Source organism: Prionailurus bengalensis, chromosome D4, assembly GCF_016509475.1.
Source record: "Prionailurus bengalensis isolate Pbe53 chromosome D4, Fcat_Pben_1.1_paternal_pri, whole genome shotgun sequence".
In the NCBI taxonomy this organism is placed as follows: Eukaryota; Metazoa; Chordata; class Mammalia; order Carnivora; family Felidae; genus Prionailurus; species Prionailurus bengalensis.
In genome coordinates, this window is record NC_057359.1 from 93,621,495 (window position 1) to 93,647,794 (window position 26,300).

Sequence of the window (26,300 nt, forward strand, 5' to 3'; positions counted from 1 at the left end):
CAGGGAGCCTAGGAGCGTGCCCTTGCCCTGTAGAGCCCCGGCAGCCTGGGGACAGGAGGGCTGCATGCCCCGCTCAGCCGTGCCCATCTGGCCCCAGGAACCTTCAGAGCTTGGCACCTCCAGCCTGGCAGAGCGGAGCAGGGCCCAGCGGGGCTGGGAGCAGCCCATCTGCTCCTGCGAGGCCTCAGCGGACGTGTGAATTCCGGAGCTTGGGGCTCCTCCAGGGTCCTGCTCCGAGGCCACGGCCAAGCCACCAGCTGCCCCCGGGGTGGGGGCTGGCGGGACCGGCAGGCTGCTCCCTGGGTGTGGGTACCCCGGTTGGAGCCCAGGCCCGCACCCTGAGAACGAGGGAGCGCTTGTCAGCTGGCGCTCGGCACAGCCCAACCAACTGCCAGCAGGCCACACGGGTCCCAGGCCCACCGCACGGCCCCTTTAAATGCGGCCCCGCCGGCCGCCGCCAGGGGCAGCACTGAGCAGCCGGCGGCCTCCGCGCCGCTGCCTCGAAGCTTCTGCCGGTGCCGGGGACGCCGCGGAGCGGAGAAGGCGGAGCGGGCGCAGGCCTGCGCAGCCCACCGGGCGCGCGCGGCGGGGAAGCAGCGCCCAGGTAAGGGATCGGGGGCCGCTGCCCCACGGGCCCTGTCATGGGGGGAGGGGGGGCATCCGCAAGGAGGGGGTCCTACTTCAGAGCTACACCGGCGGGTCCTCACTCCGGGCGCTCGGGGCGGGGGCAGGGCTGGGCCGCGGGGAGACCTGCGGGAGGGGCGCGTTAGGCCTGGGGCCCCTGCAAGGGCCGACCGCCCCCGTGCCCACGGGGAGGGATGTCACCCAGCCCAGCTCCATCCTTACCGCTGCAGAGGCGAAGCAGAGCTGTCACCTCCCTGGGGCGGAGCTTCATGCCCTGTCATCGGACCCCCAATTCCAGGCTGGCTTTGAGCTTAAGATGGAAGGGAGTGGGAAGGGGACAGTCCTATGAGCAGGGACAGAATTGGGGCGGGCGCAAGGCTGCGATGGGACGGGCCGCTGGGACTTCATGGCCCTGACCCAGAAGGGCAGCCCTGCCGGCAGAAAGCCCCTGGCACACCTGGGACACAGGGTCGGCCTGACCAGAGACCCTGGCAGGTGAGGCCCCCCCCCTCCCGCCCCCCCGTCCCCCGCCCCGGGCTTCCCCCAGCTCGGTCAGGAGCACGCTTCCCCAGCCTGTGTGAGGTGGGGGCCCTGTCAGCACCGTCTGAGACCCTACACAACCTGTCCAGGCCCCGGGTACCACAGAGGGGCCGGTGGCCCAAGTCTCAGCATGAGCCCAGTGCAGAGGGGTGGACCCCCGCCCAGCCCCCATTGCGGGGGCAGCAGAACCTCAGGTTGCCATGGAGCCTTCCTGAGCTGCTGTGGAGAGGGCTCTCTCCTGAGGAGAAGCAGTGAGAGGGGGGGGGCTTTACCCGCCCACCACCCTGCCTCCCCTGCTTGCGGCCTCCTGGCCCCATGCTGCTCTGGGGAAGAGGGGCGGCCCTGAGCTGGTGGCTCCCGCCCCCACATGGTCCTGCGGCCGGCACCGGTTTCTGAGCTGCAGAGCACAGGCCGCAAAGCTGGGGAGGCTGCTCCCCGGGCCTTGTCACGACGGCCCCAACAAGCTTAATGGGTTCCAACCACCCTAAGACACCAGGGATCAAAAGAGGTTTCTGCAAGGGAAAGGGTGCTCTAGGGTCAAGGGATGTTCTTTGTGGCGTGTGCTGGCCTGGGCCACACAGAAGGGCGAGGGTGGGGCAGGCCAGTCCGTCAGCCTAGGGGCGGTGCCTGGACCTGATGGGGCCATCTCCATGTCTGCTGGGGCCTCAGGGCTGGGGCTTGGTTCCGGGGACTGTTCCCAGGGCAGCCACCACTGCCATACTGGTGGAGGGTCTCCATGTCCCACCCGGGCGGCAGGTGGCCAGGGAGACTCAGCAACTTTGTCACGGTCCAGGGACAACCCCCCTCAGACCACACCATCAGAGGGCTTGCTCTGCACTGGGCGTGAGGACGGGGCTTAAGTCACCCATGAGTGTCGTGAGGCAAACACCCATAAAGAAATTTGCAAATAAGGTTTCGCAGGAGCCTACCGTCATCCCAGCTGGGAACACACCCCCGTTCTTCCTGCCCCAGGACACGGCTTCTACCCAAACCCGGCTTCTACCCAAACCTGCCGATGGTAGTGGGGGGAGGGGGAGGCCCCCGGGGCACGGGCCTGGCCGCAGGAGCTCGGGAACCACAGCGACGGCCATTGCCTTTCTGCCTGATTGGCTACATCCCAGCAGAAAGTGGCCCAGAAAGGGTGGCCCGGGGCAGGGGACAGACCCTGAGTAGCTGGACGGCTGGGTTCCTCCCGCAGGTGCTTCTGACGCCGGCATGGAGCCAGTGCCTGGGGCCTCGGCCACCGCGGGCAGCCAGGACTGCTCCGCCCACTGGGTCCCAGGTAAGTCAGGCCAGCGTAGGGGTGTAGCCAGCTCTGGGTTGCAGAGGGGTCACCCTGACCCGCATCTCCCACCAGGGCAAAAGCCCGGGAAGGCAGAGTGAGCTGCGACCGCCAGCCTGGGGACCTCTTTTAAAATGACCCGCACGGACCCGCCGGACCTGTTGGTGTCGACCGTGTACCAGGACATCAAGGTGGCGGCCCCCGGGCCCGCGTCGCGGCGCCCGCCATGTGAGCGCCCCGTGCCCCCGCCAGCTGCGCCCGCGCCTTTCAACAAGCGCCACTGTCGCAGCTTCGACTTCCTGGAGGCGCTGGACGGGGAGGCCATGGAGGCCCGCCCCGAGCCGCCGCCCCCGGAGCCGGCCGCGCCGCGCGCCCGACCCCGCGATGGCGAGCCCCGGCGCCGCGCCCGCTCCAAGAGCGCGCCCCGCGCGACCCCGGGCCTGGCGCCCGCGCCCGCCTCGCCGCCGGTGCTGCCGCGCCGAGGCCGGGAGGCCCAACGGACAGCGCGGGGCGAGGCATCGCCGCATCGGGAGCCCGCGTACCCGGCACTGCGCGCGCTCGCCAATGAATTGCACCCCATCAAGCTGCAGCCGCAGCGGGGCGGCCCCGGCCGCATCGCGCCCCTCTGCGCCACCACCGGCCGCTGCGCGCCCCCCGAGCCGCCCGCCGGGCCTGCACCCCACGTCCGCTGCCGCCTGGACATCAAGCCGGACGACGCGGTGCTGCAACACACCGCCCGGGGCTCGCGGTCCTGCGGGCCCGCGGAGACCATGCCCTGGGCACGCCCTGCCCCGCAGCTCCACGGCCTCACGGTGCCCGGGCCTCGCCACGTGGCGCTGTCGCGCACCCCCACCCCCAGTGACACGTACTGCGCGGATCCGCGGGCGCTGTACTGCGACGGTCCCCTGCCTGGGCCCCGGGACTATGCGGAGCGCCGGAGTCTGCCCTTCACCACGCCGCCGGGTCCCACCCAATTCTTCTACACCGAGGAGCCCGAGGGCCACGCTGGTGGCTTTACGGCCAGCCCTGGGCTGCCCTTCGACGGCTACTATGCCAGGCCCTTCCCGTCGGAGGAGCCCCCTGTGCCCAGCCCAAGGCGCGGCGGCGGCTACTACGCAGGCGAAGTGCGCACCTTCCCGGTCCAGGAGCCGCCCTCCCGTTCCTACTATGGGGAGGCGGCTCGAGCCTACGGCCCGCCCTACGGCCCGCCCTGTGGCCCCCGCTATGCTCCCGAGGAGCCGCGGCCCCACCCCGCTCTCCGCCCCTTTTACACAGAGGACTTCGGGCGGTACCGCGATCGCGACGTTCTAGCTCGGACTTACCCACACCCACGAGGCAGCCCCGCCTGGGGTGACTGGGGCCTGCGGCCTTACCGCACCCTGCAGGTGGTGCCTCCCCCGGACCCTGGCCCATTGCTCGCCTCTTGGCACGGCGGCACCGGCACCAGCCCGCCCCGGTTGGTCACTGACAGCCGCCACTACTCGCGCTCCTGGGACAACATCCTGGCGCCGGGGCCGCGCCGGGAGGACCCCCTGGGCCGCGGCCGCAGCTACGAAAACCTGCTGGGGCGAGAGGCGCGGGAGCCGCGAGGCGCATCCCCCGAAGGCCGGCGTCCGCCCGTCGTCGTGAACCTCTCCACCTCGCCCAGACGCTATGCGGCGCTGTCTCTGTCCGAGACGTCGCTGTCGGAGAAGGGCCGCGCGGGCGAGGGCCCGGGCCGCAACTGGTATGTCACGCCTGAGATCACCATCACCGACAACGACCTTCGAGCCGGGGAGCGACCGCCAGCCAGGGCCTGGGAGCTGCCCGGAGGGCGACCCCGGCCGTCTCCGCCCGCCGCCCCAGATGGGCCCACTGGTGGCCGCCAGCGCAGCCTCGAGCAACTGGACGAGCTCATCACCGACCTGGTCATCGACTCTCGGCCCCCCGCGGGCCAAGCCCCGGAGCCCGCGGCCGATGCACTGGGCCGCCAGCTGCGCCGCCTGCTGGACTCCAGGCCCGCGGGCTCCGGGGCACCCGCGCTGGCGCCGCGCTCGCCACCCGCGTCCGCCGGCAGCGCCGAGGAGCCGGCCGGCCAGGGGCAGGCTGCCGACGCGTCCCCGGAGCCCAGCGCCGACGAGGACGACCTGATGACGTGCTCCAACGCACGCTGCCGGCGCACCGAGACCATGTTCAACGCCTGCCTCTACTTCAAGTCCTGCCACAGCTGCTACACCTACTACTGCTCGCGCCTGTGTCGCCGCGAAGACTGGGACGCGCACAAGGCACGCTGCGTGTACGGCCGCGTGGGCAGCGTGTGCCGCCACGTGCTGCAGTTCTGTCGCGACAGCGGCCCCGTTCACCGCGCCTTCTCGCGCATCGCGCGTGTCGGCTTCTTGTCGCGCGGTCGCGGCGTGCTCTTCCTGGGCTTCCCGAGCCCTGGCTCTGCAGACAACTTCCTGCGCTTCGGCCTCGAGGGGTTGCTGCTGTCGCCCACCTACCTGTCGCTGCGCGAGCTGGCCACGCACGCGGCGCCCCTGGGCAGCTACGCGCGCGAGCTGGCCGCCGCCGGGCGCCTCTACGAGCCGGCCGAGTGCTTCTTGCTCAGTGTGTCGGTGGCCGTGGGCCCCGGCGCCACGCCCCCCGGCACCTCCGCCCGGCCCGTCCCCGCACCGCGCAGCCCTGGGCCCACGGTGCGTAAGTTCGCCAAGGTGGCGTTGGCGGCCGGCAGCCCGGCTCGACCGCCCCCGGCTCGAGGTCGCGAGGCCGACATGGAGACGCTGATCCTGACTCCGCCGCCAGGCACCGCAGGCCTGGACCAAGAAGGCGAGGCAGGCCGGCGCGCGCGCGAGGTGGCCTTCATCCACATCCAGCGCGAGCTGCGGCTGCGCGGCGTCTTCCTGCGCCACGAGTTCCCGCGCGTCTACGAACAGCTCTGCGAGTTCGTCGAGGCCAACCGGCGCTTCACGCCCACCACCATCTACCCCACGGACCGGCGCACCGGCCGCCCCTTCATGTGCATGATCATGGCTGCCTCCGAGCCGCGCGCACTCGACTGGGTGGCCAGCGCCAACCTGCTGGACGACATCATGTGAGCGGTGGGGTCACCCCCGGCCTCCGCCCAGCCCGCTCAAACCCCGCCCAGTCCACATTGGGCCCACCCCCGGGCTCCACCCAGCCCGCTCAGGCCCCGCCCAGTCCACGTTGGGTCCACCTCCGGGCTCCGCCCAGCCCGCTCAGGCCCCCGCCCAGTCCACATTGGGCCCACCCCCCCGGGCTCCACCCAGCCCGCTCAGGCCCCGCCCAGTCCACGTTGGGTCCACCTTCGGGCTCCGCCCAGCCCGCTCAGGCCCCGCCCAGTCCACATTGGGCCCACCCCCGGGCTCCGCTCAGGCCCCGCCCAGTCCACATTGGGCCCACCCCCGGCCCCACCCAGCCCGCTCAGGCCCCGCCCAGCCCACATTGGGCCCACCCCCCCCCGGGCTCCGCCCAGTCCACACTGGGCCCACCCCTGGGCTCCGCCCAGCCCATTCCACATTGGGGCCTCCCCGGGCTCCGCCCAGTCCGCTTAGGGCCCACCCCCGAGCTCTGCTCCGCCTACTCAGACACCGACCAGTCCACCCAAGGCCCACCCGGAGCCCCACACAGCCCTCTCTGGGCCTGCGCAGTCCACCTAGGGCCCACCCCTGAGCTTTGCCTGCCCACCCAGACCCCGCCCAGCCCACCGGGAGCCCAGCCGAACCCCTCAGGCCAGGCCGTGCTCCTCTCGTCTTTCTTCTGTTCGCCACAAGCTCTGCCCAGGTCCTGCCCCAATGAGTTCTCCACAGGCCCCGCCTTTCATTCCCCCTCCTCCGGCTCCCAGCTCCCAGCCAGCCCTGGGGCCTCCCCGGAGGTCGGTCCTCAGCCGCTTGGTGCTCCCCGCTGGGAGGCGGGGTGGGCCTGAGGACCGCCCGACCCTGCCTTCACGCGGAGGGGTCACTACTGCAGACCCCACCGCGAAGATCCGGTCAGTCCATTTCCTGACGTCCGCAGAGCCTCCCTGCAACCTCCCCAACCCTGGTTCGCCCTGATCCAGGAGCCCCGGTTGCCCAAAGCCTCGTCCCGTCGCTTCAACGGTCCCCCCACCCGCCTTCTGTGGCTTAGGGTGCATCCTGCTCAGAGGCCTTTCCTCTCTGGCGGACACCCTGATTAGTCCCAGTGTGTTCGTGTCCCGAGATGACAAGGCTGGAGGGGGCCCCAGCAAGATAAGAGCACGGCTGGACCCTGAGCCCGCACACTGGCGACGGAGTCCACACATTGGCGACGCTACCCGCCCTCCGGTCCTCTCACCTCCAGCCGCCCTAACATGGGTCCTACAGGAGGGTTTGGAACAAGCAGCAGTGGAGGGGGATAGTCGGAGGTCTTCAACCAAGGCACAACACACCCAGACAGAGAGAGGGGCCTGGGTGGGGTGGGCGAGAGGATGTGGGTGGGGGCGCTGGCAGGATCCGGCCCAGAGCTGAGAGGTGAGGAGTCCTGGCTGGGTGTGAGTCGGCTGCCGGCCCACACGGGCAGGAGGCCCCTAGGTGGGTGCCAGAACAGAGCGGGCGGGGGTGAAACCGGCAGCGCAGGCCCTAACCTCACAGGGAGGAGGGAAGCAAATGCAGAGGGCGGATGAACAGGAGGAGCCACACATGCCCAGGGGCTCCTACCCACTAACGTAGGGAGGACAAAAAGATTGGACCGCAGGGAAAGGGTGCCGGAGCGAGCCAGTTGACCAGGGCAGGGGACGACTGGAGGTGTGGGGGCTTGACTACACGAACATCCCGCGTGTGCTCGCTCTGGCCTTGCCCTGTGCTGAGGCCTAGAGACCCGAGGCAGGGGACTGGGCTCTGTTCCCGGGAGCGCACACTCATTGGCCCACGGCCCTAGCTCCATAGGGACAAAGTGAGAGGGGACTAGGCCGGCCTGGCAAGCTCCTCCTGGGGCTCCCAGCACTCCCTAACGGGGCCAGGAGAGGACATCAATTGAATTGTGAACGTCCCCCACACCTCTGTTCCCGGCTCTGCTCTCCTTCCGTGCCATGCACCCTAGCCCATCCCACAACGTCTGCGCGCCAACCTTGGCCTATCAGCCTAGCGCGTTTGCATCGGCCACGCGCCCCGCTTGCCCTACCCGCCTTCGTGGCCTCCCAAGTCCAGCCGCCATGCCCCCTGCCCTAGGGCCTCAGCTTTCAGCCCCACGCCTGAGGGCCGGCTGGCCAGGAATGATCCTGGCTGGACTGGGATTATTTCCAGGGGGCGAATGCTTTCGAACCAAGTAAAACAACTCGAATGTAGCCATTGCTTCCTCCTTGATGGCGGGGCGGGGGCGGTCCGTGGGTGGGACTGGTGGGACTGGTGGGACTGGGAGAAAGGCCCTTGACCACGCTGAGCTGGCGCCGGGAGGGAAGGGAAGAGGGCCTTGAGGCCTTGGGACGCCTTGGGAGGGAGGGGAAGGCCTTGGGACGTGGTGGGGGACAGGGAGGGAGGCCTTGGGACGCCTTGGGAGGGAGGGGGAGGCCTTGGGACGTGGTGGGGGACAGGGAGGGAGGCCTTGGGACGCCTTGGGAGGGAGGGGGAGGCCTTGGGACGCGGTGGGGGACAGGGAGGCCTTGGGACGAGGTGAGAGGAGGGAGAGGGAGGCCTTGGGACGCGGTGGGGGACAAGGAGGGAGGCCTTGGGACGCCTTGGGAGGGAGAGGGAGGCCTTGGAACGCGCGTTGGGAAGACGGAGGGGGAGGTCTTGGGACGCGGTGGGGGAGGGGTCGGGACGGGCGCCTGTCGCTTGGGCCTCATGAGCCGCCCAGCCCCTCTAAAGGAGCCTGCCACCGTTCCCGCTACCCACTCCGCCTCCCAGTCCCCACTAAAAAAGAACTGCTAAGTTAGCTTGATTTAATCACCGCCCACTCCCGGGTCCCTGTTCCCCTTTAAGCGGGACCGGCGTGGCCTCAGAGTGGCAAGGAGCTAGGTTGCCATTGGCCAGTCTGTGTTGTGGGTCGGCGACACGATTGGCTGAAGCGCCGGGCCCGGGCAGCAAGGCCCCGCGGGATTGGGCCCGGGCTCCCAGGGCCCGCCTCCCGCACGGTCGACTCGACCCAGGGTCGCTGCGGGAAGGGCCGCGGGCTGCCGGGGCGGGCGGGCTGTGGGAAACATGGCGGCGGCGGACCTCGCCCAGATAGCCGATGTGGACATCGATCCCGACGGCGTCTTCAAGTACGTGCTAATCCGAGTTCACGCGGCGCCGCCCTCCGAGGCCCCGGCCGGGAAGAGCAAGGAGATCGTGCGGGGCTATAAGTGGGCCGAGTACCACGGTGAGGGCGGGGCCGGCCGGCGTTTTCGGGGCGGGGCTGAGGGCGTCCGGGGGCGGGGCTGAGGGCCCTGGGCGGGGAATGAGGCGGCGACGAGAGAGGCGGTCCTGTACCCGGTCTGAGGGCAAGGGTCCTGGAGGGCGAGGGGCCGCCATGGCGCGACCCGTGTCTCCTAGTCCCGGGACTCCTGCCCGGGTGCACGCCTTCCTCCTTTCATGGCGTCCCAGCCTGGAGGGGCTCCTCTCCCGGGGAAGGAGCTGCCCAGAGCCGGAGCTCCAGATCCCCCGGGCCTCCGCGGGCCGTGGCACGTGCTGAGCCGCCTTCCCTGTCCCAGCCGACATCTATGACAAGGTATCGGGCGATTTGCAGAAGAAGGGCTATAGCTGTGAGTGCCTGGGAGGCGGGCGCATCTCCCACCAGAGCCAGGACAAGAAGATCCACGTGTATGGCTACTCCATGGTGAGCCCCCGGCCCGCGGAGGGGGGCGGGGGGAGGGACCAGCTCTCACAAGCCCTCACTGCCCTGCGCTGAGGACACCTGCGGCACTGGGGGTTCTCTGGCTGTCTGGGCCGCGGACCCCTCCCGCCAGTGGCTTCCCCATCTGCCACGAGCAGTGGGAGGGAGGCCACTGCCTGCCCCTCAGCCACAGTGGGCCTCGTCCCGGTCCTCCACGAGGCCTGGCTGGGCCATCCCCCCGTCCCGTCACCAGGCCACAGTGGAGACCCAGGGGCATTCACACAGCCTCTCTCGGCACCTAGGATAGGCTGCGCCCTGGGCTGGAGGGCCCACGCGCAAGGACTGCTCACCTTGGCGGCCAGCTTACCCTGGGCGGTCGGGGAGGGCTGGCCACGTCCGGCTCCAGCGGGCCCCCTCCATAGCCGCCTCCTGGGTGCTGCTGCCGATGGACGCCCAGAGCCAGGACGGGGCTGTGAGCGTCGGCTTCTGTCTTCAGGGTTATGGTCGTGCCCAGCACTCAGTCTCCACTGAGAAGATCAAAGCCGTGTACCCGGACTACGAGGTCACCTGGGCCGACGACGGTTACTGAGGCCTGCCCGAGCGACCCACTATACCCCCCTGGCGCCATGCACCCCGGGCCAGGCCTTGGAGACCAACAGCAGCCGGGCCGAGCGCCCAGGTTTACCTCACCTGCAGGAATTAAAAACGTTATCACCCCTGCTCTTCCTCAGATGTGTGTGTGTCTTGATCTGTCTGCTTCCCGGTCACCCCTGGGGACCCCTGGCCGGAGGGTGTGGGTGACAGAGAGCTGGAGGCGGCCCTGGTAGCCGCAGGGCCCCTACTGGCTGTCCCTCACCTGGCTCCACATCTGGGGGCCCCGGGGGGTGGGGGGGTGGCATGCACACTCAGCCCTTTGTGCTCTGAGAAGGGGCCCCTGGGCTGCTGCCCCCATTTATGGCCTGATTGCTCCTCTCCACCCCTCCTGTGTCCAAGGACATCTGGGAGGAAACTCTTTGATGAGCCCTTGCGCAAGGAGTTAGCACCAGGTCCCCCAGGGCCAGCTGACATCAGTGTCCCCCTCGTGATCTGCCGTTTGAAGTCACATGAAGTTTCCCAGACCCCTTGTAAGACCGGGTCCCATGCCACCCGCCCTGCAGCCACAGGCTCTGAGGGTTCAGGCTTGGAGCCGGGAGCCCCCCTCCAGGACCCCCTGCTCTCCTCCCAGTGCAGGGCTGAGAGGGGACGAGCTGTGGCAAGTGGATGTGTGGATGAGGGGACAGCCGAGCACAGCTGTCTCTGTGGCTCCCCGTGAGCACGGGTGCCATCTTGGCGCAGGCCTTCCGTGAGCTCACGGTGGCCTCTCCAGGCTGTTGTGACCACATCTTAGTGATGAGGAGACAGGATCTGGTAAGACCGAGGTCACATGGTGGTAAATGCCCTGTGCCCGGCAGCACCCAGCCACACTAATCAGAACAGTTGTTGATGAATAAATGATCGTCCCTTACAAAGGAATAAGCGAACAGGCAGCCACGGACTGTGGTGGGGAAGGACGAAGTCCCTGGTCACTTGGGGCAGGGAGGCACGGAACATGGGGCTGGGGGCACAGGTGGGGGGTGCGTGCTGGGCTCCTGCCCCCAGCTCTGGGAGACAAAGCCCGAGTGGGTGCTTCCTCTGGTGGGACCTCCGCCAGGCAGGGCTGGGGCGGTGGGCGTGATGACTGAGGCCTGACCTTTGGTCAGAAGGATCCGGGCGGGTGGGAGCCTACCTGGCCCAGGGGCCCCTCTCCTGGATGCTTTTACAGTCGGACGTTCGTCCTCATCAACACAGGGCGGGGCCTGCTGACGGGCAGCGGGTACAGAAGGGGCCAGGTCCCCCCTCCAAGCAGAGCAGACTCAGCCTGCGGGGCCACAGGCAGATAACCGGGCGAAATCCCCGCGAGGCCGCCTGGAGTGCGCGGTCCCTCGGCCTCACTCCCCCGGCCCAACCATGCGTCTGCCCCGCCACCTCCTGCTGGCCTTGCTCCTGGGTGAGTGTCAGGTCAGCTCCCCAGGAGAGGGGCAAGGTCCTGGGTGGCCTTCGGGGGGTGCCCAGGACAAGCCTTTGGGGGCCTGGGGGTTGCCCCATCGGGGAAGGGGCACGAATTCAGCTTTACCTGGCCCCAGTGTCCACCCGGGTCCCAGGGCAAGAGGGCCCTGGAAGCAGAGACTAGTCTGCCACTCTTGGACCAAATGGAGCCTGAGGGGGCCGGGGGCATTTCCTTGTTGGGTTCCTGCTCCCTTCCTCGGGGGGCATTCCATGTCGGGGACCGTTGGTCCCATGCTCACAACCCCCCCGCCCCCATCCTGACGTGCAGCCCGCCTCTCCCGGGCCAGGTGTGCCCTGCCTGGCCCTGACCGGGAGCCCCCAGCTGGCAGGACCCAGCCCCCTCTCTCCCTGACCTCTCGGCCTAGGCCTCAGAGCAGGTGAACAGTATCCTGGGCCGCCTGGGATTGGGGGGGGGGGGGTCACCCCGCCCCAGGCCACCCGCCTGTCTCTCTCCTAGCAGCAGGGCTCCCAGGCCGGGCCTGGGTCCCCAACGACTGCAGGGCCCCCAGCGAGGCCGCATGCAACTTCGTGTGTGACTGCCCAGACTGCTCCGACGAGGCCCAGTGCGGTGAGTGGGGCCCGGTGGGGCGGGCAGGGGGCGGGCAGGCCAGCCCTCTGCAGACAGCCCTGAGCCCCCCACTTTCCAGGTTACCACGGGGTCTCGCCCGCCCCGGGCGCCCCCTTCGCCTGTGACTTCGAGCGAGACTCCTGCGGCTGGCGGGACATCAGCACCTCAGGCTACAGGTGGCTGCGAGACCGGGCAGGAGCCACACTGGAGCCTCTGGGGCCGCGCTCAGACCACACTCTCGGCACAGACCTCGGTGAGGCCCCGGCGGGTGTCCGTGATGCCCCCTCCCCCCTTCACTTCCAGCCCCATTTCCTGACCTCTCTGCCGGCCAGGCTGGTACACGGCTGTTGGCACGCACCGCGGGAAAGAGGCGTCCACGGCAGCCCTGCGCTCCCCTGTCCTGCACGACGCCGCCCCCACCTGTGAGCTGAGGCTCTGGCACCACACGGCCACCGGAGGTGGGTGCCCAGGACTCCTCCGCCAGGGTGGGGCGCCCCGAGGGGAGGGACTGGGAAAGGACGGAGGGCCGCCGCAGAGACCGGGAAGGTACCTCAAGGGAGGGACAAGGGTCCTAGGGCAGGGCACAACCAGCAGGCTGCGGGAAGCAGCGGGGCCCAAGCCGCCCCAGGACCCCCCGCCCCCCACTTACAGATGTGGCTGAGCTGCGGCTAGAGCTGACCCACAGGGCCGAGACGCTGACCCTGTGGCAGAGCTCTGGGCCCTGGGGCCCAGGCTGGCAGGAGCTGGTGGTGGCCACTGGCCGCATCCGGGGCGACTTCTGGGTGAGCTGGGGGTGGTCTGGATGTGGAGGGAGCAGGGAGGGTCTGAGCCCTGACTTAAGTCCTGAGGACCCCACTCTTTTCAGGTGACCTTCTCTGCCACCCGAAATGCCACCCACAGGGGCACCGTGGCCTTGGACGACGTGGTCTTCCGGGGCTGTGGGCTGCCCAGTAAGGCCCCCGTGCCGCGGACCCACACCTGGGGGGCAGTGGGTTAGCAGGACTCAGATGGCCTTGAGCCTCTCCCCCAGCTGCCCCGGCCCCTGGGGTCTTGGGGTCACGGTGACGGGCTGCCCCTCCCCCATGTCAGCCCCCCAGGCACGCTGCCCCCTGGGGTACCACCACTGTGGGAACATGGCCTGCGTGGAGCCCCACCAGCTGTGCGACGGAGAGGACAACTGTGGGGACGGCTCAGATGAGGACACGCCCACCTGCCGTGAGCTGGAGGGGCTGCTGGGAGTCACCAGAGAGCCTGCCGGAGCGGGACAGGCGGGGTACGGGCCCTGCCGGCAGCCTGACCCTGCTTCCCCCACAGGCCGCCACACGGCCACCGACTTCGAGACGGGCCTGGGCCCGTGGAACCACTCGGAGGGCTGGGCCCGGAACCACAGCGCCGGCCCCAGGCCGCCAGCCTGGCCGCGCCGGGACCACAGCCGCAATAGCGCGCAGGGTGAGGCCCGCGGGGGACCGCCGGGGAGCGCCCACCGGGGCCCCGCCCGGCCACCCCGGCCCACGTCTGGTGTCTCCCCAGGCTCCTTCCTGGTCTCCGAGGCCGAGCCCAGCGCCCCCGCTGTCCTCTCCAGCCCCGAGTTCCAAGCCTCAGGCCCCCACAACTGCTCGGTGAGGGGGGTGGGGGACACGGGGCCGCCCGACCTGGCTGCCCAGGCCCGGGGTCTCCCTGACCTTCCCTGGCCTCTTCTCAGCTTATCTTCTACCACTACCTGCACGGGTCTGAGGGTGGCTGCCTCCAGCTGTTCCTGCAGATTCAGAGCCCAGGCTCCCCTCAGGGCCCCGTCCTGCTGCGCAGGCGCCACGGGGAGCTGGGGGCCGCCTGGGTCCGAGACCGGGTCGACATCCAGAGCGAGCACCCCTTCCGGGTGAGGCCCGAGAGGGCGGCGGCCAGGGAGGGGTGGGCGAGCGGGAGGTCCCAGAGGGCCCCCCGCCCCCGGAAAGCTGGGCAGGGGAGATCAGGGCCCCCCCCCCCCCCCCCCCCCCCCCCCAGGCTGTGTCAGCAGGAAGCTCTGGGAGCAGGCCCAGGGAAGGAGGGGTCGCTTTCAAGGCCTGCGTGGGGGTGGTGACAGGGGAGGGTATCCGGTGACACGAGGCGAGGCCAGGCAGGGGGAGGGCTGGCCCAGCCGACCTGGGGATGACAGAAGGGTGCGGGGGGTGGGGGGGCACACCCTGAGTCCCCTGTGCCCTCAGATTCTGCTCACTGGGCACACAGGCCCAGGCGGTGTCGTGAGTTTGGATGACCTCATCCTGTCGGACCACTGCCAGCCAGTCCCAGGTGGGCCCGCTGAGCCCCTCCCTCTCCAGGAGAAGCACAACCCACCCCCCTGACCCCTGTTCTGTCCCCACAGAGGCGTCTGGATCACCTCTTGGGCCCTGGGCCGCAGCCCCCTGGCGCCAGCCGTCCAGCCTGCGGCCCCGGGACTTCTGCGAGCCGGGACATCTTTCCTGCGGGGACCTGTGCGTCCCCCCAGAGCAGCTCTGTGACTTCCAGCAACAGTGCGAGGGGGGCGAGGATGAGCAGGACTGTGGTGAGGGGCGGCCGGAGCTGGCGGGAGGCGGGGGGGCCCTCTCTTCCTCCAGACCCTCCCCGACCCTCCCTGCTACTGCCGTTCCAGGCACCACGGACTTCGAGCCCCTCACAGCGGGGGGCTGGGAGGATGCCAGCGTGGGGCGGCTGCAGTGGGGGCGTCTCCTGGCCCAGGAGAGCCGGGGCCCTGGCGCAGGCACCGGCAGGACCGCTGCTGGTGAGGCCCAAGTCCCCCCATCTGCGAACTGCACCCCCAGAGGGGACCTCGCTGTGCCTCCTCTCACCAGGGAGTGTGCCTGCCCGGGGCGGCGGGGTGAGGGGGGCCCTGGCAGGAATTGGCTCTGAGAGGCCTTGCTCTTCCTCAGGGCACTTCCTGGCCTTGCAGAGGGCCTGGGGACAGCTCGCGGCAGAGGCCCGGGTCCTCACACCTCCCCTGGGTCCCTCGGGCCCCCGCTGTGAGCTCCACATGGCTTACTATTTCCAGAGTCACCCCCAAGGTACCCCCCCCCCCCGCCCCATCCCTCTGGCCCACCCTGCCCCGAGGCACCCTGCGGGAGGGTGGGGGAGGAGGGCTGGGCAGACCCACAGTGACCCCCTCGGCCAGGCTTCCTGGCCCTGGTCGTGGTGGAGGACAGCAACCGTGAGCTGGTGTGGCAGGCCCCGGGCAGCAGCCAGGGCTGGAGGATGGACAGAGTCCTTCTTGGGGCACGCCGCCGGCCTTTCCGCGTAAGGAGGCCCGCCTGGGGGGCGGGGGGGGCGGGGGGGTCACAGAGCCAGCGCTGACTCGACAGCCCCCTCCCTTGTGCTCCTCACGAAGCTGGAGTTTGTCGGCCTGGTGGACTTGGACGGCCCTGGCCGGCAGGGCGCTGGAGTGGACGATGTGACCTTGGAGGACTGCAGCCCCGTGACAGCCACTGAGAAGGACTCAGGTCCTTCTGCCCGCTCCCAGCCCCTACCCAGGGGCCTCTCCCCCCCGCCCCCCACCACCACCTTGAGGGACCCCGGGAGCCCCCACCCCAGAGAGAAATTCTCACACCCTCTAGGGACACAGGGCGGGTGTGAGGGTGCTCGGGGCGTGCTGACCCCGCCGCGGCCCCGCCCTCAGAGGTCTCCTGTAACTTCGAGCGGGACTCGTGCGGCTGGTACACCGGCCACCTCACAGATGCCCACTGGCGCCGGATCCAGAGCCACGGCCCCGGGTACGACCACACCACAGGCCGAGGTAGGGCAGGGGCACCCAAGCCCGGGGGGCGGCTCTCGGCCTGGGCCAAGCCCCTCCTGGAACCCGGGGTCTCTGCAGCTCAGCCCGGTGTCCCTGCCGCAGGCTACTTCTTGCTCCTGGACCCCACGGACCCCCCAGCCCGGGGCCCTGGTGCCCACCTGCTCACCCAGCCCCAGGTGGCCACAGCTCCTCAGGAGTGCCTCTCTTTCTGGTATCACCTCCACGGGCCCCAGATCGGTGAGCGACCCCAGTGCTGGGCAGGGCCTCCCGGGTCCGGGGCTCTGCAGGGGCGGAAGCCTTCAAGAGTCGGGCTCTGGTCCCCTCCAACCCCCGCCCCCCTGTCTAGGGACACTGCGCCTGGTGCTGAGGCGGGAAGGAGAGGCAGACACGCTCCTGTGGTCACGGACCGGCACCCACGGCAACCACTGGCACGAGGCCTGGGCCACCCTCCACCACCAGCCGGGCTCTGGCACCAAGTACCAAGTGAGGCCCCGCGCCAGGGCGGTGGGGGACAGGGCCAGCCCACAGCCGCTCACCCCCTCTGCCCCCAGCTGCTGTTCGAGGGCTCCCGGGACGGCTACCACGGCACGATGGGCCTGGACGACGTGGCCCTGCGGCCCGGGCCCTGCTGGGCCCCCAGGCGGTGCTCCTTTGAGGACTCAGCCTGTGGCTTCTCCAGCGGGGGCCAAGGCCTCTGGACGCGCCAGCCCAATGCCACGGGCCACGCCGCCTGGGGCCCCCGCGCTGACCACACCACGGGGACGGCTCAAGGTTCGCATCGGGGGTGACGGAGGGGTGGGCAGAGGGGGCCACGTGGGGGCTGACGCTGGCGCCTCCCAGGGCACTACATGGTGGTGGACACGAGCCCCCAGGCCCTGCCCCCCGGCCACGTGGCCTCCCTGACCTCAGAGGAGCACCAGCCTCTGGCCCGGCCTGCCTGCCTGACCTTCTGGTACCACCTGAGCCTCAGAAACCCAGGTGAGGGGTCTGCAGCCCGGGGCCCCCGAGCGGCCATCATCCCCCCCCCCCCCCCGCTGCTGCTGACCTGGGCTGGTCACTCGGCGTGGCAGGCGCCCTGCAGGTCCACGTGGGGGAGGCCGAGAGGCAGCAGGTGCTCAGCATCAGTGCCCACGGAGGGTCCGCCTGGCGCCTGGGGAGTGTGGACGTGCAGGCCGAGAGGGCCTGGAGGGTGAGTGCTGGGGGCAGGTGACCTTTCGCTTCCGGGGCCCGCCCGGACCACGCGCGAGGCTGCCCTGCCCTGTCCCTGCCCAGGTGGTGTTCCAGGCGGTAGCCGCCGGCGTGGAGCACTCCTATATCGCGCTGGACGACCTGCTCCTCCAGGACGGGCCCTGCCCTCGGCCAGGTGGGAGCCCCGTGGCCGGGCCCCGGGCCCCCTTGTGACTGACCCGCGGCTGGTACCAGCTCCAGTGCGGACCGGCAGATGCCTGGCCTGGCCCCCTGGCCCCCTGGCCCCAGCAGGACACAGAGGGGAGGCAGCAGCGCTCACTGGCCGGGCTCCCCGGGGGCGTGGGGGGCACCCCTGCTCACTGCCCAGGTCTCCCGCAGCTTCCTGTGACTTTGAGGCTGGCCTGTGTGGCTGGAGTCATCTGGCCTGGCCTGGCCTGGGAGGGTACAGCTGGGACTGGAGCAGTGGGGCCGCACCTTCCCGCTACCCCCAGCCCCTGGTGGATCACACTCTGGGCACAGAGGCAGGTGGGTCCGAGGTGGGCAAGGGGCCCCGGGGCCGCACACACACACACCCCGGGGGCACACGCACCCCACCCCGCCCCAGGCCAACCGGCCCAGCCCGTGGGGGCTCCCATCAGAATCAAGGGCCACGGCCAGCGAGCCAGGCACCCTGTCCCTCTCACCTCCAGGACACTTCGTGCTCTTTGAAACCCACATGCTGGGCCCAGGGGGCCAGGCGGCCTGGCTGCACAGCCAGCCTCTGCCCGCCACCGAGGCCTCCTGCCTCCGCTTCTGGTACCACATGGGCTTCCCGGAGCACTTCTGTGAGTGGGGCCGGGCCGGTAGCGACGGGTGCTGGAAGCAGCGAGGGCGGATGGGGGCAGCCCTGCCCCACCGGGCTGGGGACCTGAGCCGCCCCGGCCCCCTTCTTGCAGACAAGGGCCAGCTGCGGGTGCTCCTGAACAGCGCCCGGGGCCAGCTGGCCGTGTGGAGCATGGGCGGGCGCCTGCGGCACCAGTGGCTGCTGGGCCAGGTGGAGGTGGCCAGCGCAGAGGAGTTCCAGGTGAGGCCGGGCTGCCCGGAGCCTGGCGGTTGCGGAGGCCCCAGGCCCCGCCCTCCTCCTCCAGCCCGCGCAGCCAGCCCCCTCTCCCTCTGGTCAGATCGTGTTTGAAGCCACTCTAAGCGGCCAGCCAGCCGTGGGGCCCATCGCCCTGGACGACGTCGAGTATCTGGACGGACGGCACTGCCAGCTGCCTGCACCCGGCCGGGGTAAGCGCTGCCCAGGTCACCCAGCCCCGCCCCAGATCCGGGACTCCGTCAGGCTTGGCAGCCTGTGGTTTGCACGGCTGCCCAAGGAGCCAGGAGAGCCACCGAGGCAGGACCTGCCCCGCCCCTCCCCCTGCCCACTGTCCCCTCCCTTTCTGGGCTGGGCCACCCCTGCCCTTGGTCCCTCAGGAGCTGAATCGGCTCTCAGCCGGCCTCTGCACTCCGCGCCCTCACTCCCAGACCCTGGAGGAGGCGCCCCGCGGGCCGGCGGCCGTGGCCAGCCTGCCCGTGGAGCCCACGCGGCCCACTGTCTCTTTGTGATGGAGGGGCGGCTCTAGCTTGAGGCTGTGACCCCCGCCAGGTCTGGAGCCTCGTGCTGGCACGACCCGCCGGGGTTTCAAGGATGGGCCGTCCCAAGTGCCGCCTCAGGGGACAGGGCCGACAGGCAGGGCTTGAGTCCTCGGGCTCACGCGGCCCTCGGACCACAGGGGACACGGTAGTGGCCACATCGGTGCCAGCTGCGGTCGGCGGTGCCCTCGTCGTCCTTGTCCTCCTCGTCCTGCTAGGACTGGCAGGACGACGCTGGCTGCAGAAGGGGGGCTGCCCGTCGCGGGGCGAGACAGCGGCTGTGGCCCCCGGCTTTGACAACATCGTCTTCAATGCGGTAGGAGCCCCTGGGTAGGGACAGGTGGGCAGGGCTGACTGGGGAGAAGCCCCCTGGTCCGCTCTCCCTGGCCAGGGCCGTCCACACGCGCAGCGGCCACCCGGCAGTCAGAGGCCCCTCTCCTTCCTCCTAGGACGGTGTCACCCTGCCGGCCTCGCTCACCGACAGCCAGTAGATGACGCAGAGAAGACCCTGGCTCCTCACAAGAGGGTCGCCCCCCCGCCCCCTTCCCCCAATCCCTGGCAGACAGAGCCCAAGGAACAACCCCTGCTCCTCCCCCAGGACGCACTGAGCCCCCACGCGGTCACCCAGCACCGAGACTGTCACCCACGTACCTGGGTACGGTCCTCACCCCAACAATAAACGCCCTGGCCCCCGAGGGCAGCCCCGACTTATTGGCTGAGGTCTGTGCACCCTGCTCTGTCAGCGGGAAGGTGGGCTCTTGGGGATCCCCAGAACTGACCCAACCTGCCTGAAAGGATGTGCTTGGGGGCACCTCCCACAGGTCTCAGTGACTCAGCTAACAGGTAACAGGCAGGCCACACGGGACGGGGCCGAGGGCTAGAGGCACCAGAGGCAGATACAGCGGGACCCTGAGAAGCCCCTGCCTCTGGCCGGGCGGGCACCCCAGCACTCAGGCCGTCCAGCCCAGCCTGTGGGAATCTGACCCAGGCCCTGTCCAGCCCCTGCCTCGCTGGGTGATTCTAATTCAGGACAGGGAGAAACCCCGGACACGGACTGACTAGCAAACGCTGAAGCGGCTGTCAGGGACATAAAGCTGGTCTGGTGAGGAAACGCCCTGCTTTGTCCGTGATTCCACATAAAGGTCCCACGTCCACTGTCCCATGGTAAAGGGTCCGTGCCGTAAGTGTCCCTGAGCTCACCATCCCGTGAGCAAATCCAAGTGGTCCCCGGAATGATGTGTCTCAGAGGTCACTCGGTGCCCTGGGGATGCTGCTGAGGTCACTGGAAGGCAAACCCAAGGCTCCCGCCCTCCCGACCTCACGGGGTCCAAGGATGAAGGCAACCCCCGTCTCTCGGAAGTGTCAAGGCCCGTGGTGTGCCTGCATTCCCTCCTTGCCTAGTACAACGGAGTCGAATCTTCCTAACCCAGGGAGGGTCCCCGGCTCTGCTCTTCCACAAGGGAAATTTTTTTTTAAAGTTACTTATTCATTAAGTAAGCTCCAACCAAACCCAACGTGGGGCCTGAACCCACGACCCCTGAGACCAAGAGCCTCACGCTCTGGGGCACCTGGGTGGCTCAGTCAGTTAAGCATCCAACTCTTGGTTTCTGCTCGGGTCACGATCTGCCATGGCCTCATGAGTTCGAGCTCTGGGTCAGGCTCTGTGCTGACAGCGTGGAGCCTCCTTGGGATCCTCCCTCCCCACTTCATTCTCTCTCAAAATTGATAAATAAACTTTAAAAAAAATCACATGCTCCACTGACCGAGCCAGCCAGGCACCCCCACAGGAAGTTTTGACACGGCCCTGCCTGGGCCTGGAAGGTCCCACTGGGCACGGCCGTCCTGGGGGGGGGAGACAGCCACACCTGCACAGCCAAGTGCCCCCTCCTGCCTGGGGTGAGACCACGTTGCCGTCCAGCCCACTGGAGACTCCACGCCAGGGGAGGGCACGGGTCCGGGATCAAGGGGCTGACTAAAGCCTGTGGCCTGTCCCAGCAGACGGTGACGAGGAAGCGGCACCGCAGAGGGTGACCTTCAGGGTCCCTCAAGTACTCCCCAGGGCATGTCAGGAGAACCCTTTCTTCCCTACGTCGTGGGCCAGAGAGAAACACACGCGGGGACCCGGCAGATCAGACCGGACACCAGCAGGAAGGGCAACACGTTTATTAGCTTCTCTAAAAGCCGACTGGAGAAGACATCTTCTCTTCTGGGTCAGGCCACCCCACCCCACAGCCCCGCCAGCGTGAGGTGGTCCCGCTCAGAGCTCCCCGGGGAGCCGCCCCGAGGCTGGGCAGACACCAGGGATGGGAAGGAAAAAAAATCAGGAGAAGCAATACTTTGCAAGGTTTTGTTTGACAGCAGGGTAGAGGGGGTTCCCGGGCAGGGCTGACGCCCCGCGTTCCGCTCGGCCACGTGAAGAGACCATGCTGGCACCGGTGGTCAAGGGGAACCAGCCAGGCGAGATCAGCCGGAACGCACTGATTTCGAGGCTTTGTGTTCATTTCGCCCTGGGCCCCTTCTCAATCGGCTTCCCGATATCCTTCCCCCGGAGCTTCAGGCCTGAAAGAGCCATTGGCCCGCTCACCGCCACGGCGCCCCGTCTGGGACCCAAGAGGCGGGGCGGCGCCACAGCGTCCCCACCCATCCGCCCTGACACGGCAGCACTGCCCGCACGACCTTCTCCATGGGAAGGAGGGAAGGAGGGAAGGAGGGAAGGAGGCGGGAGAGAGCAGGGAGGCGGAGGATCACCAGCAGTCCTGGCTGGGCTCAGCTCCCCACGTGCACCTGCCAGCCCCCCAGCGGACAGGGCCGACGCCCCTCCCAGAACCAGAACTGGGACTCCAGCGTTCTGGGAGCTCCCCGTGCTGGGGGCCATGCTGACACCAGAGAGGAAGTCAATGCCCATGGCGGCAGGGGAGGGGGGCACACAAGTGCCTGAGCGGGAGGGCCACTGAGCCCTCTGTCCACGGGCCCAGAGGGCGCTGGCCAGCAGCAGAGGGAGGGGTAGACAGGATGTGAAAGGTGAAAGCAGGGGAAGGCGCCCAAGACGGTGCCCTCATGAGCTTCTTAGGGGTCTGGAGAATTCCACGGCCTCAGGGGCCATCCTGTGCTCAGTGAGGGCACCTGGTCAGAGGGCAGCAGCGGAGACCCAATAAGGGACCTAAAGATACTCACCGATAGCTCTCTCGATCTTGCCCAGAACCTGGTTATTAGGAATGGCCCGTCCGCTTTCATAGTCCGCGATGACCTGTGGCTTTTCGTTGATTTTCTAAAGAAACGTATCACACGCATAGCGGTTCGGTAAGAAGAGGCCACGAAGCTAGCACACAGCCAAGGGAGCGGCCAAAGCGCCACCTTCCAGGCAGCACGCGGCCGAGGGTCTTACTGAGCAGCTGGGGCTACACGCGCTGGAAGCCACCTCATGCCGGAAAGGAACTTACATCCGCCCTGACCCGGCTTCCAGAGAGAATCCCAGGGCCAAGGGCAAACAAGGCCTTGAGTCCCGACACCCCCCCCCCCCCCCCCCCACCAAGCCTGGGAGGACGACCCTGCCGCGCTCACCGTGGCCAAGTCCTTCTGAGTCAGCCCCTTGCTCTGCCGGCCTTGCTGGATCACCTTGCCCACCTCCAGGGTCACCCGGTCGTGGTGCAGCTCCTCAGTCTCCCGGTCCAGCTTGGCCGTGTTCTTGGTGATCGAATGCTGTTTGTTCTGGCCGGCGGCCCCTGGACCAGCATGCGACAAAAACAGAGGACAGGGTTTGCAACAAACCCAAAACAAAGCCGTTTCAAGACGGGAACCAGGCATGACGAGCGACCTGTGCCAGGGAGACACGGGAAGCCAGGTATCCAAACACGGGGAAGTCACAGGCTTAAGAGCACGGAGTCCAGAATTCTGTCCTCACTACAGGAAGTGAGCACAGCTGCTCAGCTAAGACCCCAGGCGTCCCCCAGCCCCGCAGCGGCCCCAGCTGCCAGCAGCCACCCCGACACCCCTGGGGGCAGCACAGGCGAGGCGGGCGCCTGTCACAGAGATGCCCCGACAGCGCACCCTCGTTTTGTGAGGAAGCACAAGTACTCACACTTCTTGGAAGTCTCCACATCTTCTCCCCGTCTCTGAGCTGCTAGGATAGCCTAGAGCGTTCAGAAAAGGGTTCTGGTCAAAATCGGCTTTGGCAGGGTCTGGCAAACAGCAGCTGAGGCCGCTGTTAGCCGGACAGCACGCGTGCCCACGGCAGGTGCCTCTGGAGCCCGGGGAAGCCCGACCGGACCTCACGGCCCCGGGCACTGCTGCGCTTCCAGACTGACAAGCTCGGCTGGTGCGAAACCCAAGCTCACCTCGCAAAACCCTCCCTCTGCTATCAGGTACGAGGTACCCCCGCGCCCGCCACCCCCACCCCTCGCTTCCTCACTGCGGACAAGCACAGGCTGACGGGTTCCTCTGAGAAATCCGTGCTCACGGCGGACCTACTCCTCCACTAGGCTCTCCTGCAAAACCAGGAAGGAAGGTCAAGCGCTGGCCTGGTGCAACCTTCCTCCGTGGACCTGACTCCTGAGAGGAGAGCCCAGCCCCCAGACATCACCAACGAGAGCAATACCCTTCTGTCTACGTTTGCCAAAAGTTAACGCAACGCATTTCTTGACAATTCTGACGCTTCGGAGAAGTGACCGGGGCCCTTCTGAGTGTGATACGTTCAGAGATGCTTTCTAGACATGTTCGGGTGACTCCTAGCTTATGGCTATGAAATTTCCTCTGGGGAAAAAAAAAAAGGAACAGGGAATTTGGTTTTGACCACGCAAATGATAAGGTCAGGGCAGGTCAGCGACTGCCAGGTGCTAGGGCTGCACCCAGTCCCGGCCCAGACCGGGCACCGGGGTGCAGGCCCCAGGCCCGGCAGAGGTGGTCACTGAAGCTCACAGGTGAATTCCGCATAGATTAACCAAGCTAGAGACCGGTTACCAAGTACCTCCCAGGGCGTGTCATCTACACTTGAAAGACCCAGAAGCACTGGGTCTCTAGGCCACCTCAGCCCAGTCACAGGGACCCCCGATGGCCTGAAACGCGCCTCCGCGATGCTCCACAGGCAGCGTCAGGCTGCCCAGGCATCTGCGGGAGAGACCCTGGGGGCGTCCGGACCGCCTCCGCCCCCTATCTGCACCGCGGTCCCCAGTCCCCGCCCCCAGGTCCACCTCTTCAACCTCACCTGGTCCCCCATCCCCCCCATCCCGGCTGTCAGAGGCCGCAAGTCCACCCTGTCCCTGTCCCTATTTACAGCCTCACCCCCGGACCTGTGTCCCTGGCTCCAAAGACTGCTGGGCCCTTCCGCACCCTCCCCAGCGCAGCCGGTCCACGCCCCCACCATCTCCCTCACCCCTCCGTCCTCCCACCACGCCGACCTGTCGTCCCATACCCTGCGGCCGGGCCCTGGCCCTTGCCCGCAGCCCGCCTCTGTCGTAACTGTCCGAGCCCGGCCATTTTCCTCACGCCGGTCTCCTGCCTCCTAGCCCCGGCGCCATCCCCTCACGCAGGCCCCTTGCTGATCCGCCGCCCCCTGGCCCACCCAGCCCCGGTCCCCTCCCTGCCCCTAGTCCCCGTCCCCACCGGGTCCCCCATCCCCGGGCTCCCCGCCCCGCGGCCGCCCCGCCCGCGCGGCCGCCCCTGAGTCCCGAGGCCCACACGGCGCCGCACCTGCTTGGACTTGGCCTGGGCGGCCGTGGGGCCCTTCTTGCGCAGCACCGTCACCGTGTCCCAGTCGCTCTCGGCCATGGCGGGCAGGCAGGTCCGGCGGTCCGTCCGGCGGCTCCGCGGCAGCTGCTCGAGACCCGGCGACGCGACGTCCCCTCGTCGCTCGGCCGCTTCCGGCGCCCGCCGCCGGCCCGCCCCCGCCTCCCCATTGGCCGGCGGCTCGGGGGGCGGGCACTTCCCTCTTCTCAAGGCCAATCCGCGCCCGGCTCGGCCGAGGGATCGGCGGGCGGCGCGCGACGTGGGGAGGGAGGCGTCGGGGCCGTGCGCGGCCCGGGCGCGGAGGGTGCTCTGACGGCGCCCTGGGCTAGGCCCGGGGACGCTGGCGGCCGGGCGAGGGGACGCGCGGTGGGGACAGCGGATCCCCGCTGGGGGGGAAAGTGGGGAGGGGCGACTCGGGGAGGAGAGGGGGCACCGGTGTGCGGGGGAGACCAGGGCCCCTAGGAGGCGGAGGGGTGCGGTGGGGCGATGCGCAGGAAGAGCAGGGGTGCGGTGGGGGCGAGGGCGCCAATAGGAGGGAGGGCGTGAGTGGGGTGGGTGCCGGGGCGCGCCGAGAGGACAGGACCGCGGAGCCCCGACCCCAGTGGGGGACCGGCGGCGCCGCAGGCGCTCGGTGGGCCCACACCTAGCCCTCTGGTCCACCTTTGGGCACGGGGAGGGACCACCCCCTTCCCGGTCACGTGCGCGGTGGGGATGCGGAAAACTGGATGCCAAGGGACACGTTGCCTCCTCAGCTTTTCTGTATTTGAGCTCAGTTTCTGTTTCGTGCTTTTTACTTCGTCACCCTGCACGCAGTTTGAAGTTCAGTTTCCCCGGAGTTGCGGTCACGTGTTGCGAAGATGTTGGGGACGAGGGTGGATCCGGGTTTGGTGGGGCCTAAAGTATATGCAATTTGGGGAGGGTCTCTCCTTAAAAAATAAATAAATAAAAAAGTAAAATGATAAAATAAGCTTAGTTACAAAAGTTAATTTTGTATAATGTTAAAAATGGATGCTTTATTTTACAGTAATTACTAGCTTACAGATAACTTACATAATGAGAAGTCAGTACGTTTTCAAAAGCCGACAAACTCCTCAAGCATCACAAAGTTTGGAAAAGTAACATTTGTACGAAGTATCAAATGCATCTCTTGAATGCTTTTGCTTACATTTTTGGCCGTATTCTCTTGGCCACCTCATGACTTTGCAGAATGGTTTTATGAAAACAGCAGAAAGACTCCTCAGACATTTCCCTAGGCCGTTTGACAGAATTTGTACCTCATCTTTGGTATTGACATTGGTTTGGGTAACACTTGGGGCTTTGCATAGATGCGCTCACCCTTGGTGGCATTGCTATGGCTCCCTGCTCCACAGACCGGAATTCTGACAAATGCAGTCCCCGTCTAAAAGGAAAAAGATACACAGTACATAAAATTGTGTCTACTGTGTTATGGAATACATTTATCGGAGAAGATAAACGTATCAGGTGCGCGCCCCGGCACCTTCCCCACTCACGCCCTTTATCCAGATGTTGGGGAGAACCAGGTCCTCTGCTCCCAATTTGCAGACTCCCTTCTGGTTCAGAGCACAAATCTTGTTTTCTTCCTCACTTCCCCGTGCCTGGACTGTGGGGGTGGGCAATTCATAGCCATAGAAGACGTACCCACCCGGGGAAGGCAAGCAAAACAACATCATAAAAATCTCCCATAAACCCCAACTAAATGCATCCCAACTTGAGATCGCCATAGTGGGGTCCCAAAAATGCCGTGGTCTCCCCAGTGGGCCCCAGAAAGAGTGTGATGAAGGAACAGCCTACCTGGAAAGAGGCAGCGGCCTTAACCGATCGTTAACATGAGGTCCGTGGATTTCGCCAACATTTGACCACGTGAACCCACTACAGGGCCCTCGAGAGTCGTGGCTGGGATCCCGGCGAGAGAAGTTGCATCAGCTCCGCGGCGTTGCAACTGCCCTGGGTGGCTCAGGCCCAGAGGACGGCCATCCAGACCTAGGTGTCCTCCGTCCGCGCGGGCATCTGCCCGTATCCGCACAGCCCCATCCGGCCTTTGGTCAGGAGTCCAGGCCTGAAGCCACAAAGACTTCCGGTGCCCCTGTCCTTGTGGCATGCCCTCCTACAAGGACACGGGTGGTGCAGGTGTCTGT

General features: G+C 67.8%; 4 protein-coding genes across 6 annotated transcripts; 3 read left to right on the forward strand and 1 right to left on the reverse strand.

Annotated features, from left to right (window-relative positions):
- The first annotated feature begins 157 nt into the window (after nucleotides 1-157).
- Nucleotides 158-5,682, forward strand: AJM1 (apical junction component 1 homolog). Of its 2 annotated transcripts, XM_043566313.1 has the most exons (3): nucleotides 158-604; nucleotides 2,363-2,446; nucleotides 2,522-5,682. In XM_043566313.1, the coding sequence occupies exon 3, from the start codon at nucleotides 2,581-2,583 to the stop codon at nucleotides 5,518-5,520; it is 2,940 nt and encodes a 979-aa protein (XP_043422248.1). In that variant the 5' UTR covers nucleotides 158-604; nucleotides 2,363-2,446; nucleotides 2,522-2,580; the 3' UTR covers nucleotides 5,521-5,682. The 2 variants fall into 2 exon arrangements, with proteins under 2 accessions (XP_043422248.1, XP_043422249.1); XM_043566314.1 differs by lacking the exon at nucleotides 2,363-2,446.
- Nucleotides 5,683-8,521: 2,839 nt separating this feature from the next.
- PHPT1 (phosphohistidine phosphatase 1) lies at nucleotides 8,522-9,938 on the forward strand. Of its 2 annotated transcripts, none has more exons than XM_043565207.1 (3): nucleotides 8,522-8,755; nucleotides 9,087-9,211; nucleotides 9,511-9,693. In XM_043565207.1, the coding sequence occupies exons 1-3, from the start codon at nucleotides 8,596-8,598 to the stop codon at nucleotides 9,628-9,630; spliced, it is 405 nt and encodes a 134-aa protein (XP_043421142.1). In that variant the 5' UTR covers nucleotides 8,522-8,595; the 3' UTR covers nucleotides 9,631-9,693. The 2 variants fall into 2 exon arrangements, with proteins under 2 accessions (XP_043421142.1, XP_043421143.1); XM_043565208.1 differs by lacking the exon at nucleotides 9,511-9,693 and adding an exon at nucleotides 9,705-9,938 and having other exon boundaries at nucleotides 8,536-8,755.
- Nucleotides 9,939-11,194: 1,256 nt separating this feature from the next.
- Nucleotides 11,195-19,130, forward strand: MAMDC4 (MAM domain containing 4). The gene is made up of 26 exons (XM_043565323.1): nucleotides 11,195-11,234; nucleotides 11,673-11,861; nucleotides 11,941-12,114; nucleotides 12,194-12,319; nucleotides 12,513-12,643; nucleotides 12,727-12,811; nucleotides 12,951-13,310; nucleotides 13,392-13,480; nucleotides 13,564-13,737; nucleotides 14,063-14,147; nucleotides 14,221-14,400; nucleotides 14,488-14,616; nucleotides 14,765-14,896; nucleotides 15,505-15,621; nucleotides 15,724-15,858; nucleotides 15,968-16,104; nucleotides 16,173-16,392; nucleotides 16,462-16,599; nucleotides 16,692-16,810; nucleotides 16,894-16,984; nucleotides 17,188-17,334; nucleotides 17,499-17,633; nucleotides 17,745-17,872; nucleotides 17,970-18,078; nucleotides 18,564-18,739; nucleotides 18,873-19,130. Exons 1-26 carry the CDS (start codon nucleotides 11,195-11,197, stop codon nucleotides 18,912-18,914), a joined length of 3,588 nt encoding a protein of 1,195 aa, XP_043421258.1. The 3' UTR covers nucleotides 18,915-19,130.
- A 1,440-nt stretch (nucleotides 19,131-20,570) lies between these two features.
- On the reverse strand, nucleotides 20,571-24,831 carry EDF1 (endothelial differentiation related factor 1). The gene is made up of 5 exons (XM_043565110.1): nucleotides 24,109-24,831; nucleotides 22,502-22,553; nucleotides 21,985-22,145; nucleotides 21,598-21,691; nucleotides 20,571-20,982 (listed from the first exon to the last, which is right to left on the reverse strand). Exons 1-5 carry the CDS (start codon nucleotides 24,184-24,186, stop codon nucleotides 20,921-20,923), a joined length of 447 nt encoding a protein of 148 aa, XP_043421045.1. The 5' UTR covers nucleotides 24,187-24,831; the 3' UTR covers nucleotides 20,571-20,920.
- Between the last annotated feature and the right edge of the window lie 1,469 nt (nucleotides 24,832-26,300).